Consider the following 12,861-nt stretch of genomic DNA (forward strand, 5'->3'; position numbering starts at 1 on the left):
AACCTTGGACAAATGAGTCGTGAAGAAAATAGACGAATAGTCAAATTGCATGTAATATAGACGCATAGTCAAATCGGTTGCAACACTTAAACGATTGAAATCGAGACTTTGTTAAAAAAGTGAAAATTAAATTTCAAGGTTCCAAGTTGACTCCGCAGTTAATTTCGGCGTTTTTACTTCCTCTGCAAGATTCACAGACACACATACCTGTTAAAACAAGAAGAAAAGCCGATCAACCATCAAAAAATTCAGTGTCTCTATCCATTAACCTTTAAGAACTAGTTACTCGTTGCTCAAGAGAACGCAAATCCAAATTTCCAATATATGATTTGCCAATAAACAAAACAATCTAAAACCCCCCATGAATCATGCTTATGTCGATAAGCTATGAAACAGTTTCCTCTACCAAATCAAATGTACAAACTTTCAATTTAAGTCACTAATGTCAAATGAGCTGCAAAAACAACTTAAAAGATTTAACCTTCCTAAGATTTTGCCATAAGATATATACCAATATGGACTCTCGGTGCGGGTTTTGTAAACTATACAAATAAAGCAGACTGTAAAAATGCATTGGTTTTTACCTTGATAGATCCAGTAGATTTCGAGTTCCTTGACCATTCCATACCAAGCAACTTACTAGATGTCTGATAAGTTGCCTTGACAACATCGCCGCCATAAACTCTCCTAGAAACCGCGAAATCCCAAGTGTTTTTCGCCAAATCGTAGCACGGCTCGAACGTAGCTATACCTCCATGGTTATAAGTATACTTAAGCTTACAGTTGTTCGTGCCAACCATGTAATTAGCAGAGAGTTTGTTTGCAGAGTCAATCAAAAGGCTCCCATCGAGGATCGTCCTGTTATCTCCTCTGCTATGAATGTAAGTCAGATTCAATGGTTTCTCACCAATCCTTACTGAGTTCATGAACTGAAACCTAAAATCCTGTAATAAACCCACAAAAAAAGTACCAACTTTATCAATTCATGCAAAATACATCAGATTCTCAAACATGTTTCTCTCCTTCAATACTTATGGAATCTTAAAAGAGTCAAACTTTCTCGATAAGAACCAAACTTTCTCCAATATCAATTCCTGCAAATACAAATTCTCAAAATGTTTCTCTCCTTCAATACTTGTGTAATCTTAAAAGAGTCAAACTTTCTCTGAAGAACCAAACTTTCAGAAATTAAACTCATCGGAGCTAAAGATGTAAAAGAACCAAACTTTCTCTAATCAAAATCTGATTCAATTTAGGGTTTAATCTGAGAAAGCAAAAGAGCGAGTGGGTTACTTTCTTAGGGACGTTATAGTCGAAGATGAAGAAACCAGGCTTCTCGACGGAGAGAGAGAGGCCGTTTAAGGTAGGGCCAGAGACGAGAGTAGCATCGGTCATGGTGGCGCGTAGCTTAAGGTCGCCGGCGTTGAAGGCAAGGGAACCAACTCCGGTGGATTTCTCGGCATCGTACTTGCCTTTGAGAGAAGCCTTCATCGTTTCGCCGTTTGACACAATGTAGAGAGAGAGAGTTTGGTGAGAGAGAGATGGTTAAGAGAGAGGCGAAAGAGGAGACGATAATTGGCACGTGCGTGTGTGTTATACCCTTCTCCGCTGCGTGAGTTCTTCTTCGTTCGCACGTGCCGCACGTGCGCTCCTTTTTCTCTTTTGGTGTGTCCCTTCTCTGCAGAGCCGTGTACCTGTATATAAATTTTTTTTTTTGGAACAAAGGTACATGTATATCATGTATATGTGTTTTCTTTTGAACAAGTGTACATGTATATTTTTTTTTAACAAGTGTACATGTAAATGTTCATCATAAAGAGTATAAGAAAATGTAGTAACAATATTAGACAATACTTTAATTTGCAACCTCTTTTACATGAGACGTTTTGATTTGCACCCAATTGTGTAACATAAAAAAATCAATGATTATGAAAATCGTGCATTTATAGACAAGATAAATGATACAAAGAAAAAAGAAAAAAATCATTGCAATACCAAACTAAGATTTTATAACTTACGCAAATCTCACATTTTATTATTTATCCACAACATTAAAACCAAACTGAGTAATTACAAAGTTTAAGTTACAGAAATAAAAATAAATTACCACCTATACAAGTGGATCTCTCATAATAATGTCACACCACACTCAAACATGTATATATACATAAACAAACAAACAATCTCTCCACCAAATAGTCCAAGAAAGAAAAACAACTAAAAACACTCTAGAGAAACTATAATGTCGAAAAAGAAAGAAAGCATCGGACGACAGAGAATCCCGATGGTTAAGATTAAGAAAGAAAGCCACAGGCAAGTCACGTTCTCAAAACGTAGAGCCGGTCTTTTCAAGAAAGCTAGTGAGCTTTGCACGTTATGCGGTGCAGAAATCGCGATCATCGTGTTTTCTCCCGCTAAAAAGCCTTTCTCATTCGGACATCCGAGTGTGGAATCTGTATTGGACCGTTACATGTCCAGAAATAATATGTCCTTAGCTCACACGCAGCAACGTAACCCTGCGGCGAGCTGCGAGCTGAATATGAGGTTAACGCAAATCTTGAGCGAGTTAGAGGAAGAGAAGAAGAAGGGTCAAGCTATGGAAGAAATGAGAAGAGAGAATGCCAGGCGGTCGATGAACAATTGGTGGGAAGGTCCAGTGGAGGAGATGAATATGGTTCAATTACAGGAAATGAAACATGCGTTGGAGGAGTTGAGGAAGACAGTTGTGCTGGAGGCAAATACGGTGCCGTTTAATGAGGTGAAAGAGGATGTGTTTGGTTTCTTGGATATTAAAGTGAGGACGGCTCCTTCTTACATGAACATGTCTTCTGGTCTTTCTAATAATTATAATTTCGCCTATGGAAATGGTTGTTTTTGATTCAGGCATTTTTTTTTATGTTTTGGGAAGCAGTAGAGAAAAATGAATTAAGGAGCTAGTATCTTGCTAGCTGAGTTTTTTTTTGTTTTCCAGATAATTTTTGTTTCTTCGGCAACATTGATTATAGATGTTGCTATAACGGATAGAATAGATAGCTTAAAACTAAGACTTTAAAAGTAACGGATCAAATTTCAACCTCAACAAAAGGGTTTAAGGTCTGATACGACCAAATTCAGAACAAAAAAAAAATGATCTAGTTTGTTCTTGTATATGGATGCTAATCAAGATGCATATTAATTCAGATTTAGCATTAAGATTAAAGTGGGTTTTTTTTTGGTCGAACTGGTTTTTGTATCTAAATGTTGCATTTAGAATTTTAAATATATATTTTTCTTTGTGTGTTATATAAAATAAATCTGAAAATGTGATGTTTTTTCCTCTAAATTTGGATTTGGTATTTAAATGTTGCATTTTGAAGTTTCAGGAAATTTTGTTTTGCAAGTGTGTTGTAAAAAAAACTGAAATTTGGTTTGACCACGAAAATGATCGTGGCTAAACGATGATCGTTATAAGGCTTATTATTGGCCATGAATTGCTATTTTGCCACAGATTGGCAACTTTGGTTTCCGTGGTCATTTGACATGGCTGAGTCAAGATTCTTTGGAATCACACAGGACAAAAGTTTTTTGGACTCATAAATATAACATTTTAATTTTTATGTTAAGCTTTCTTTTAAAAAAATAATTTATTGTACATAATCTCCTATAATTACCCCATATACATTATTCTCCTATAATAGCTCTTGTATCAATTTGTATGTGATTTTGGCTGGTTCCTCTTCTTGCCTGATGCGCCTCCTCTTTCATGCGGCAGCATCTTCAATCGAATTAGTTCTCGTTTGGCTTCATACCTTTCGAGATTTCCAAATAAGACTTCACAACGTTAGGCAATTTATTTGGTCAAAAAGGATACACCTTCAACTATCTTTCAAGATTAAGCAAATACACATGCACACAAAGTTGGCTAAGAGTAGTAAATTGAGATTTTAAAGGGAACAAAAAGCTGTCTAATACATAAAACAACAAACAGAATCCAACGTTTCTTTTTTTGGGTTGCGACTAAAAAAACCTCTTCATCTCGCTGAAAGTAGTCTAAACAAAACTTCCTAGAGAGATAAACAAAAACAAGTTCCATCCCATAGATTAAGGAGAAAAGATTTGTCCTAAAAAAAACGAAATGTACAGTGAAACCTGAAGCCCAAAAGTGTATAGACATATCTTTAACCCTCCTCTTAATCCTCAATGGACTGAATCTCGCCCATCATTATCCTGTTACTAACCACGTTAAACCCAAGAACCGATGCGCTTAAGCTTACTTTCTTCCCTTTCTTCCCCTTTTTCTTTCCTCCAACTTTCGAGAACCCATCATTCGCAGGCGCAGTGTAATAGTCTTCTCCTGTGTTGTTTCGGGTCACGGCTCCAGACCCCTTTGATTGGAATGCAATCTCGACTACTTCTGATGGTAACAGGTCTTTGTAGTTGAGAAACTTGTCGATGAACTTGTGGTCTGGATCAAACGTCCCAAGGTTTTCTATCAAAAGGGTTTCGGCTTCTGATCGAGATAGCTTCAGACAAAATTCCAATACACTTGTATCTGACAAAAGGGATACACATCAAAAACAGAGTAAGCGTTTGGCCAAAATAAGAGAGAGAGAGAGACAATGTTCTTGCTCATATATGTTCTTCAAACCGTCCCAACTAGGTTACAAGACGATTCAAACACAGCACGGTTATGATAAACTAAAGTGTAATATTGAACTTTTTTACCTTCTGTACCAAGAAGTCTGAGACATTCGCCTCTGCACCAATCTCTGAAGCCATTCGCCTCTGGGAAACCACAAAACACATGAGAAAAAACACAAGCAATGACTTAGGACAGACAGAAATTGTCAGTAGAAAGCAAGCAAACCTGTGAGTTTTGTCGCTGCCTCCTTCTTCCCTTTATGGGACGCCTGAGTGACAACAGGTGAAGACAAAACCGGTTCTGCAGATCCGGTAGAAACTGATTTCTGTCGTGAACTTCCCGCGTTAACTTTCCCAGGAGTGTTTTTCGTTCCCCAACTGCTTTGACTTGTAAGATGAGGGAAATCTCCCCTGCTCGAAAATTACTCTCAGTTAGCCAGTTCCGTGAACGAATATAACATGATAGTAACATGCAAACTCATTTAGCATGTCCAGATTATAAGGGAAAGCTGCTCCTTGAATATACGTAGTGACAAAACATCAGATATAATAACTTGGAAACTCAAGGAACAAGTGCTAGAATCATACTGTTTTGATTCCTGGGTTGATTGCTCAACTGGACCCCAGAAAAGGTCATCATCTCCTTTGGATTTCGACTGAGAAATAGCCTGCGAAGGAGAAGATGCGGAGCGTGACCAGGAAGGTTGAGAAACAGCCGGTGGCGGATTAGATTTCTGGGTGGTTGGTACTGGACTAGGGGGCGGATGAGACGGGGTCGTCATCTTCTCCTGCTCCTTCACGATGTCCCTAAGTGAGCTAGGTTTAGTGGATTTCTTGGGAACAGTGGACCATGCAGCAGCTGGAGGAGGATTGTTCACAGTCTCTCCTTTCCAGAGAACAAAATCTCCCAAAGAAGGCCCAGAAGGAATAGCAGGCAAAACTTCCTTCTCCTGCTGTTGCACAGCACGATAACTTTTTCCTTTCTCAACGGAATTCGTCGAGAGTGATGAATCAACAGTAGGAGCAGGTGCAGTGGTTTTTGCTCCAGAATTCTTTGCTCTCGCAGACTTCTTGCGGCTCTTTTTTGATTCCTTGGCCTCAATAAAGTTATCATCATCTAAAGATTCTGCATTAGTGGGTGTTACTTGCATATATGTGTCGTTAGAAATGGTTTCCATTACTGCCCTCTCTTTGTCACTGGATTTGGCCACAACATCAGCAGCCACCACCGTGTCATACGAGTGGCTTTTCTTACCCTTAAGAAGAACATTTTCAGGCTTTACAACACCGGTTTGAGTATTAACTGCCTCTCCATGAGTCTCTCTTAGGATGTTAGGATCTGAATTGGCAACAATCCCAGCCCAAGGAGAGGCCAAACCCACTGAACTCACAGTAGTAGATACCTTTGGAGCTAAAGCTTCTGCTTGTGCTACCCTCTGTTCTTCCATTTGAATTTCTAGCAATGACTTTGGTTTAAAGCCAGGGGCAGGCTTCCAAGCTCGTCCCGGTTGCGTTCGTGTGTTTTGCACCGTAGACTCATTCACACCAGATTCTCCCCTGACTGAATCAGCTTCAGAACCCATTAAGGAGGTGTTCGAAGGTGTGGCGGTGGAGCTCTTAATGAGGTTAGGATCGTTGTCTATAAAAGTGTCAGCTGACTTTTTATTTTTACCCTTTATCTCAGAATCATCAGCAGTTCCTGTTTCAGGTTGCTTTGCCTTGACCAGGTCAGCAGACTGCTTGTTAGCCCGTTGCTTCTTGGACTTCTTTTCAGAAGTCTTCCGTCCTCCAGGCAATTCATTGTTTTTAACTTCAGTCGCAGGAATCTCTACAGGTAACTCATTAATGGGCTCTCCGTGTCCTGCATACACGTCCTTAGCCTGCTCTTCCAGCAACTTACTTTCAGATGTTGCGGGAGCTGCTATAGTAGGAGTGAGGCTTTCATTGTCTGGGTAGCTCGCAGGTTCTTCCACATTAAGTGTAGTATGATAACCAGGAGAAAGGATGGGCTTTTCTGAGTACAAGCTGTTCATGTAATCTGCAGAAATTGTTCTTTCATATTCTGATTTTAAATCTTTTTTATGGGTATCATTGATTTGATCCGTAAGAACTGTTCCCTCGCTCATCCTAGGGTCAACATTACCAAACAGCTGGTGTTGCAGGTGCAAAGGATGGGTTCCGAAGGTAGTGACATTCTGATTACTGGCATGAGGGTGCAAATCAGTTAAGTTGGCACCTCGCTCCTCATGGGAAACAGGAACCTGCATCTGCTGATTGACCTGCGTCATATCTTGTGATGCTTGCAGCCTAAGAGCATCAAAAGATTGCTGCAACTGCCCATAAGATGGCTCTCCAAACCTTTGCTGAGAACGCTGCTGATCAGCAAGAACTTGGGAAAACAGCTGCTGTTGCTGTCGTAACAACTGCTGCTGCTCTTCTTGTTTCTGTTGGTGTTTAAGCAAGAGCATTTTCTCAAGCAATAGACGCTGCTGCTGCGCAGAGAGGGGTGTCTGAGCATTTAACTGCAACAAGAGCTGTTGCTGCTGCAACAGATTGAGCGCTTGCTGTTCTTGAGAAAGTCCAGAGACGAGCATCATATCAGGGGGTAACATGCCAGCTGGATTATTTTCAATTGGTTGACCAAGTAAACCTGCCAAAGGTGAGTTCTGCTCTGGGAGCCTTTGCTGTTGGACACCAAAAGGAGTTTGAGTTTGGAAAGTTTTAGCATGGTGCACATCACCTTCCTTTTGACTGGAATGCGACCAAGCAGGGAGAGGACCACTAACGGCAGGAGAAGACCTATCCGTTGCACCTTGGAGGATGGACAACAAATCAGCACTTGGAGAACGGACAGGTTGTTGGGCATTTTCTGACACATTTTCTGATCCTGGCATCAGGTTTGCAGATTCCCGACCAGGCCAATATGAATATGGACTAGGCAGAGATCCTGATCGTTGCCGTTCAAGTTCCAGTTTCTTGGCCAAGAGATACATATCAGCCCCACCATCAGTAACTGGTAGAGACAACCCAGCAGAACTATTTACTGCATATCCTTGAACACCTGCAGACACAACATAGAAATAGAGAAAGTGAATAAAGTTACTTGTCCTGAGCGGCTAATAGGAAAACAAAATATATTATCAAAACATCAAAAGGCGAGCGCTAAGACTACCTTGAGATGAATTGTTCAAACTCCCAGACATCAACGATTCAATAAATCGATTCTCCGCTACAGTCCCTGCAACGTGCTTATACCTCATATCATTTTGCAACATATCAGCCTCACCCATCCCAGAATGAACCTTCCCCACACCAGGGAAGGTTGGTGTACCGGCCGCATCAATAAATTCGTTTGGTTTGGCACCGGTAAAACCAGGTGGAGGTCCCGACTTAGCCCGCAAATGCGGCATTACATCACCGAGTAACGAAAAAGGAGAATCGTTTGGTGCATTCGCAAGACGAACTAGCAAATCTATGCCAAAATATCCAGCCTCAAACCACCCAATGATATCAGTTCCAGAAAAGGGACCTTGAACTAGACCCTGAGGATCTTTATAATAGAGTGAAAGTTCTTCAGGCGAAGATGGCATAAGCTTTCTAACTTCCCGCTCCCTGTCGAACACCGCAGATGGCTGCCTTCTTAGTGCAGGATCTTCACTGATTTGCCATCTTGGATCCCCTTGGGACTGTTGCAAGCTCATCACATTGCCGCCTGAATGGTTTATTGAATCTTTGGGCTGTGACCAGACATTATCAGAAGATTTCAGCCTCATATCCGCTGAAGGGTCATTCCAATCATGTGAGATCCTACTCGACCTTTCTCCCACCGAAGGCTGACGCCATGGAGATTGAACATGATTATTTCCCTGCTGACCGAGTTCTTTCAGTTCTCTAACAGGCACCTCATTGCCTTTCCTAAAAGGAGCATAACCTTCAAGAGAAGCTGCAAAACATGACAGACAAGCCAATATTGTGAGAGGCTAATAGGGACAGAGTAAGAACTCGCATATTCATTAGAACAAATCTTAGAATTTTCACATTTGACAACACACTGCTCCAAGAATTTGAAAGTAGACGAGTTAAATTCAGTAACTTTTGAAACGGACACATCACTAATATCACGCCACAATATGTCAACACATACCTTCAGGCCTAAACTTATCATCTGGATAGATCCTTGTTTCTCCGCCTTCATCTTTAGATTCCTCAGCAGCGTAATTCATATCTTCCCTGCTTCCAGCTGCAACAAGGCATTCACAAATTTCACCATTTATATCATATACACAAAACACTAGAAGCCTGGATGTCTTTCACGGAAATTTTACCAGGCCTGATTCGCCTAGGTTGCGAAAACTCGGCTGGATTCCGTCCACTAGGGCCATCCTTGGATATCTGAGGGGCACCACTGCTCACTATTTTTCCTTTCTCAATTCCATCCAGAACAGTCTATATGAGGAACAACATGGGTATAATGATTAGAAAAATGGAGATACTATAGGAAGATGAAAAACACTAACTATATTAAAGAATTCTGACCACTTCTTCGGAACTTGGAGCGCAGATAGCCAGAGGATCCGACGGCTGCTCACACGTAAGGGAAGGCACCTCGATGAACCCATCTGGAAACTTTTCAAAACACTCTGTACCTGCCATCCTGTACACATCCAACAATTTCATTCTGCTATATCTCACATGGGAAGGCTCTCCAGGACCACTTTCCCCTTTTTCGGAGGCAGATCCAGGGGGGTGAGACTGGTTTGATGCGCTAGTAAAAAGGCCTCCACCAGGACTCATCCTTCCACGTCCAGCTGAAAAGATAGCAGTGTTGTCTCCACGCCCCCTGCTGTGAGAGAAAGGTGTAACCTGCTTGTTTGGAGTTGATTGGCTGTGAAGAGCTTCTCCTCTCCCTCGACCTTGAGAGGGTCTCCAGGGCCGGTAATGGTCTCCATCACCAGATGGAAGAGACGGACCCTTCTCACGAATGATTTCGCCATCTTTACCCGCTTCATCCCACTTATTACGGGTAATCTCACCTTCCTTATCATCAGGTCCCCAGCGAGAGTTCCACTTGCTCTCACGCCGCTGCTCTGTCCCAGCATCCTTGTTTCCTGAATCAACCCACCGGTCATTCGGAGCACGGCGTGGGTCCCCAAAGTGTCTCGGGGCAACATTATCCCACCGGTCAATCTTCTTATTATCACCAAAGTCTTTGTCGCCATTCCGCCAGCGATCTTTTCGAACTGTGGACAAGGTATCCCTTTCCTCATCACGCCAACGATCACGGCGGCCACTTTCTGCATCAAGTAAGGAAGGCCTGAAAACATCTTTTTTCTTCAGATTATCAGGTGTCTCCTCCCCATTTCCTGTCGATCTCACAGGATCCGAGTGGTTTCCATACGGATTATGCAGTGCCTGAGCTTCCTATAAAACCAGGTCACATGTTCAGCAAATATAAAACTGAAAGAAAGCAAAAAAATATACTGCAAGCACAAAGCAATATAAACACACCACAGTTCCCATTCCAGTCTTGTTCTCCCCTGGCTTGGAGAGAAGCCACTGAGGTGAAAGAGGAATAGCATTGTCAGAACCCTGGATATCTGCACAAATTAAGCCCAAAAAGTGTCACTCTAATCCTCTTTTATAGACACAGACACAGTAGAGGAACATCCTGTATTCAGGTTGTATCCATATAACAAGAGCTTTTATATGCCAACCAAATATCACAACATAAAAAACATAGATATACACAAGAATTTTTGTCCTGTATTCTGCACTAGTAATATGCCAAAAAACCGAAACCATGAACTACAAAATGTCTCACATAAATATTGAAACAATCCACAGCTTATGGATCTACAGAAGTAGTAAACACAAATCAAAACTTAGCACCGGTGGTCTGATATAAGAGATAATAAGCACAGAAGGTCATGGTACCATTAACAATCAGCTCTACAACAAAACGAGGTCAGTTCCCAAATTAAACCCCATGTTTGCTCTTAAGCCTATTTGGAATATCCATTTACAATCAAATGTGCAGATAGAACCAAGAGCGATCGAGAGATACGAAAAACCCTAATTAAAGGGGGACTCAAAAGAGTATAGACTCTGTAAAGCTAATATCAATCGAACGATTAAGCATCGAAGAAAGGAGCTGCAATCTCTCCGAAACAATTAGGGAGAATAAAGTACATAAACACAGGAGACTGAAATGGGAGACTCGAACACAATCCCAAAAATCATCGGGGAGCAAAGGAAAAAGAAGAAGAAGAGATAAATGGCGGAATAACCTTTGAAGATCTGGTGCGGTGGATTGATGGAGAGGTGCTTGTTGCGGTGGTCTGCGGCGGAATCAGCGGAGGAGTTAGCCATGGATGATTTCGTTCGGAGTTGCAGAGTTACAAAGAGAGAGAGAGAGAGAGAGACGAAGAGAGCGAGAGCGATTACGGTGAAGAGGAACGTAGGTTTAAAAGACTCCTCAACAAAGAGGAACGACTAAAAGACGGCGTACGTTTAGCTAGCAATTTCATATCCCGCGTACTTTAGCATCCTCCATTAAATCTATAGAAAAAAAGTAAATTTATTCTTTTTTTTTCTTTAGGTTAGACAGTTTCTCATAATTATCCACATCGTGTCTGGACTCACGCGCGTGTTTCGGATTTGGCGTCGAGTTTAGCTGTGACGTGGCGTGTACGCGCCGTGCAGTGAACGGGAAGAAGAAATGATGTTTATTTGTATTTGTCCTCTCGCTCACAACTTTTTACCGAGCTCTTGAGTTGCGAAGACTAGAGTGGCTGCGAACGAACAAACACAAAACCGAGAATTAAAGAAGCTGAACCGGATTTGGATTGGGTTTTGACTTTTACACTGGTTGGGATACATTACATGTGTGCTCGGTGTATATTTTTTGTGGTTATTAATGCCACGGTGTTACGACTTCTAACTTTAGTTTTAACTAGACTAGGAGAGAACCCGCGCGTATGCGCGGATCTTATTTTTAATTTCTATATTTTAAATATTTTTTATTAAATTTTATGTTTGCTATTAATATATTTTTGTCTAAAATATTTATATTTTCTTCGATTTCTTTTTGATGATACATTATATGTAATCTTTTTTACACCAGTTGTATTAAATAGTCTCATTTTTTCTTCGATCTTTATATTTTTTTTATTCTAATAAATCTTACTAATATAATACTTGTTAATTTCTTAATTTATCATTTGATTTTTTTTTTGGTTATATATATTTTATTGATTCCATCTTTTTTACTATTTAAAAAAAAACCATAGATAACATTTTTATGTGGATATCTTTCTTTTTACTATTATTTTTAATAACTTTTATCTTTTTAATCATTTATTAAATATGATTTGTGTTTTATAAGTTTATTAGTTGAATTTTTATATAATATTATTTGAAACTTTTAACTTATTTAGTCTCATAATTTTTTTTTCACTTGCATTAAAAATACATTAATTTTTTAGTCTATAAATAAATTTTAAAACATTTTTAAAAAATAGAGTTGTGCATTTAAAAAGTCTTGTATTATATAATATATATAAGTTTTTATATGTTTAAATTAAATTTGAATTTCATTCTAATATAAATATATATTAATATTTATTAATGTGCTTTAATGTGTTTTAATGTAATTTAAAATGTTTTAATATTTTTAATATGTTTTAATGTGTTTTAATTTGTTTGCTTTAAATATAATTAATTAATTATTTTATTAATGTTTTAAGATGACATGTGGCGCTCTCTCCAGCGCTGATGTGTCACTCAACTGGAGAGAGTTGGCCAAGTTTTATATATAAGATGAGTACCCGTCCGATGCGCGGCTTTATTTTTCAAATTATTTCATACATTTTACTGTTTTGTGGTTTTATTTTCTTTTTCATTTTGTATATATCATTGTTTTTATTCCCATTGTTTATATCTTTAGATAGACTAATAATACTTTTTTGTTTTGTTCTTTGTTATGTAACTGAAAGTTAAGATATACGTACATTGAGTTTTTTTTGTTCAGACTGTAAATGAATCATTAGATATAGAAGAATTATTGTCATCTACTGTGTTTTGTTTGTCTTTTTCTTCTTCTTTGAGGGTTTTAGTTAAGGTCGAAATAGCCAAATCAAATAATACTGCATATATATGCACATATAATTTTCAGCAACTCAGTCACCCTGCAAGGATCAAGTGACTACCCCTTCTTTATTTTGTTATCTTCTCAGTGATAAG

At 39.5% G+C, this 12,861-nt stretch overlaps 3 protein-coding genes across 3 annotated transcripts; 1 reads left to right on the plus strand and 2 right to left on the minus strand.

The window, feature by feature from the left end:
- Nucleotides 1-37: 37 nt before the first annotated feature.
- Nucleotides 38-1,553, minus strand: LOC18020562 (outer envelope pore protein 24B, chloroplastic). The gene is made up of 3 exons (XM_006403257.2): nt 1,294-1,553; nt 585-944; nt 38-207 (listed from the first exon to the last, which is right to left on the minus strand). The coding sequence occupies exons 1-3, from the start codon at nt 1,489-1,491 to the stop codon at nt 127-129; spliced, it is 639 nt and encodes a 212-aa protein (XP_006403320.1). The 5' UTR covers nt 1,492-1,553; the 3' UTR covers nt 38-126.
- Nucleotides 1,554-2,100: 547 nt separating this feature from the next.
- Nucleotides 2,101-2,878, plus strand: LOC18020563 (agamous-like MADS-box protein AGL61). Its single transcript, XM_006403258.2, has one exon. It carries the CDS (start codon nt 2,243-2,245, stop codon nt 2,876-2,878), a length of 636 nt encoding a protein of 211 aa, XP_006403321.1. The 5' UTR covers nt 2,101-2,242.
- A 1,017-nt stretch (nt 2,879-3,895) lies between these two features.
- On the minus strand, nt 3,896-11,071 carry LOC18020564. The gene is made up of 10 exons (XM_006403259.2): nt 10,908-11,071; nt 10,129-10,217; nt 9,157-10,041; nt 8,946-9,066; nt 8,765-8,860; nt 7,793-8,563; nt 5,209-7,681; nt 4,847-5,031; nt 4,705-4,764; nt 3,896-4,531 (listed from the first exon to the last, which is right to left on the minus strand). Exons 1-10 carry the CDS (start codon nt 10,987-10,989, stop codon nt 4,170-4,172), a joined length of 5,124 nt encoding a protein of 1,707 aa, XP_006403322.1. The 5' UTR covers nt 10,990-11,071; the 3' UTR covers nt 3,896-4,169.
- Nucleotides 11,072-12,861: the final 1,790 nt, after the last annotated feature.

This window comes from Eutrema salsugineum, unplaced genomic scaffold (assembly GCF_000478725.1).
Source record: "Eutrema salsugineum unplaced genomic scaffold, Eutsalg1_0 scaffold_17, whole genome shotgun sequence".
Lineage (NCBI taxonomy): Eukaryota > Viridiplantae > Streptophyta > Magnoliopsida > Brassicales > Brassicaceae > Eutrema > Eutrema salsugineum.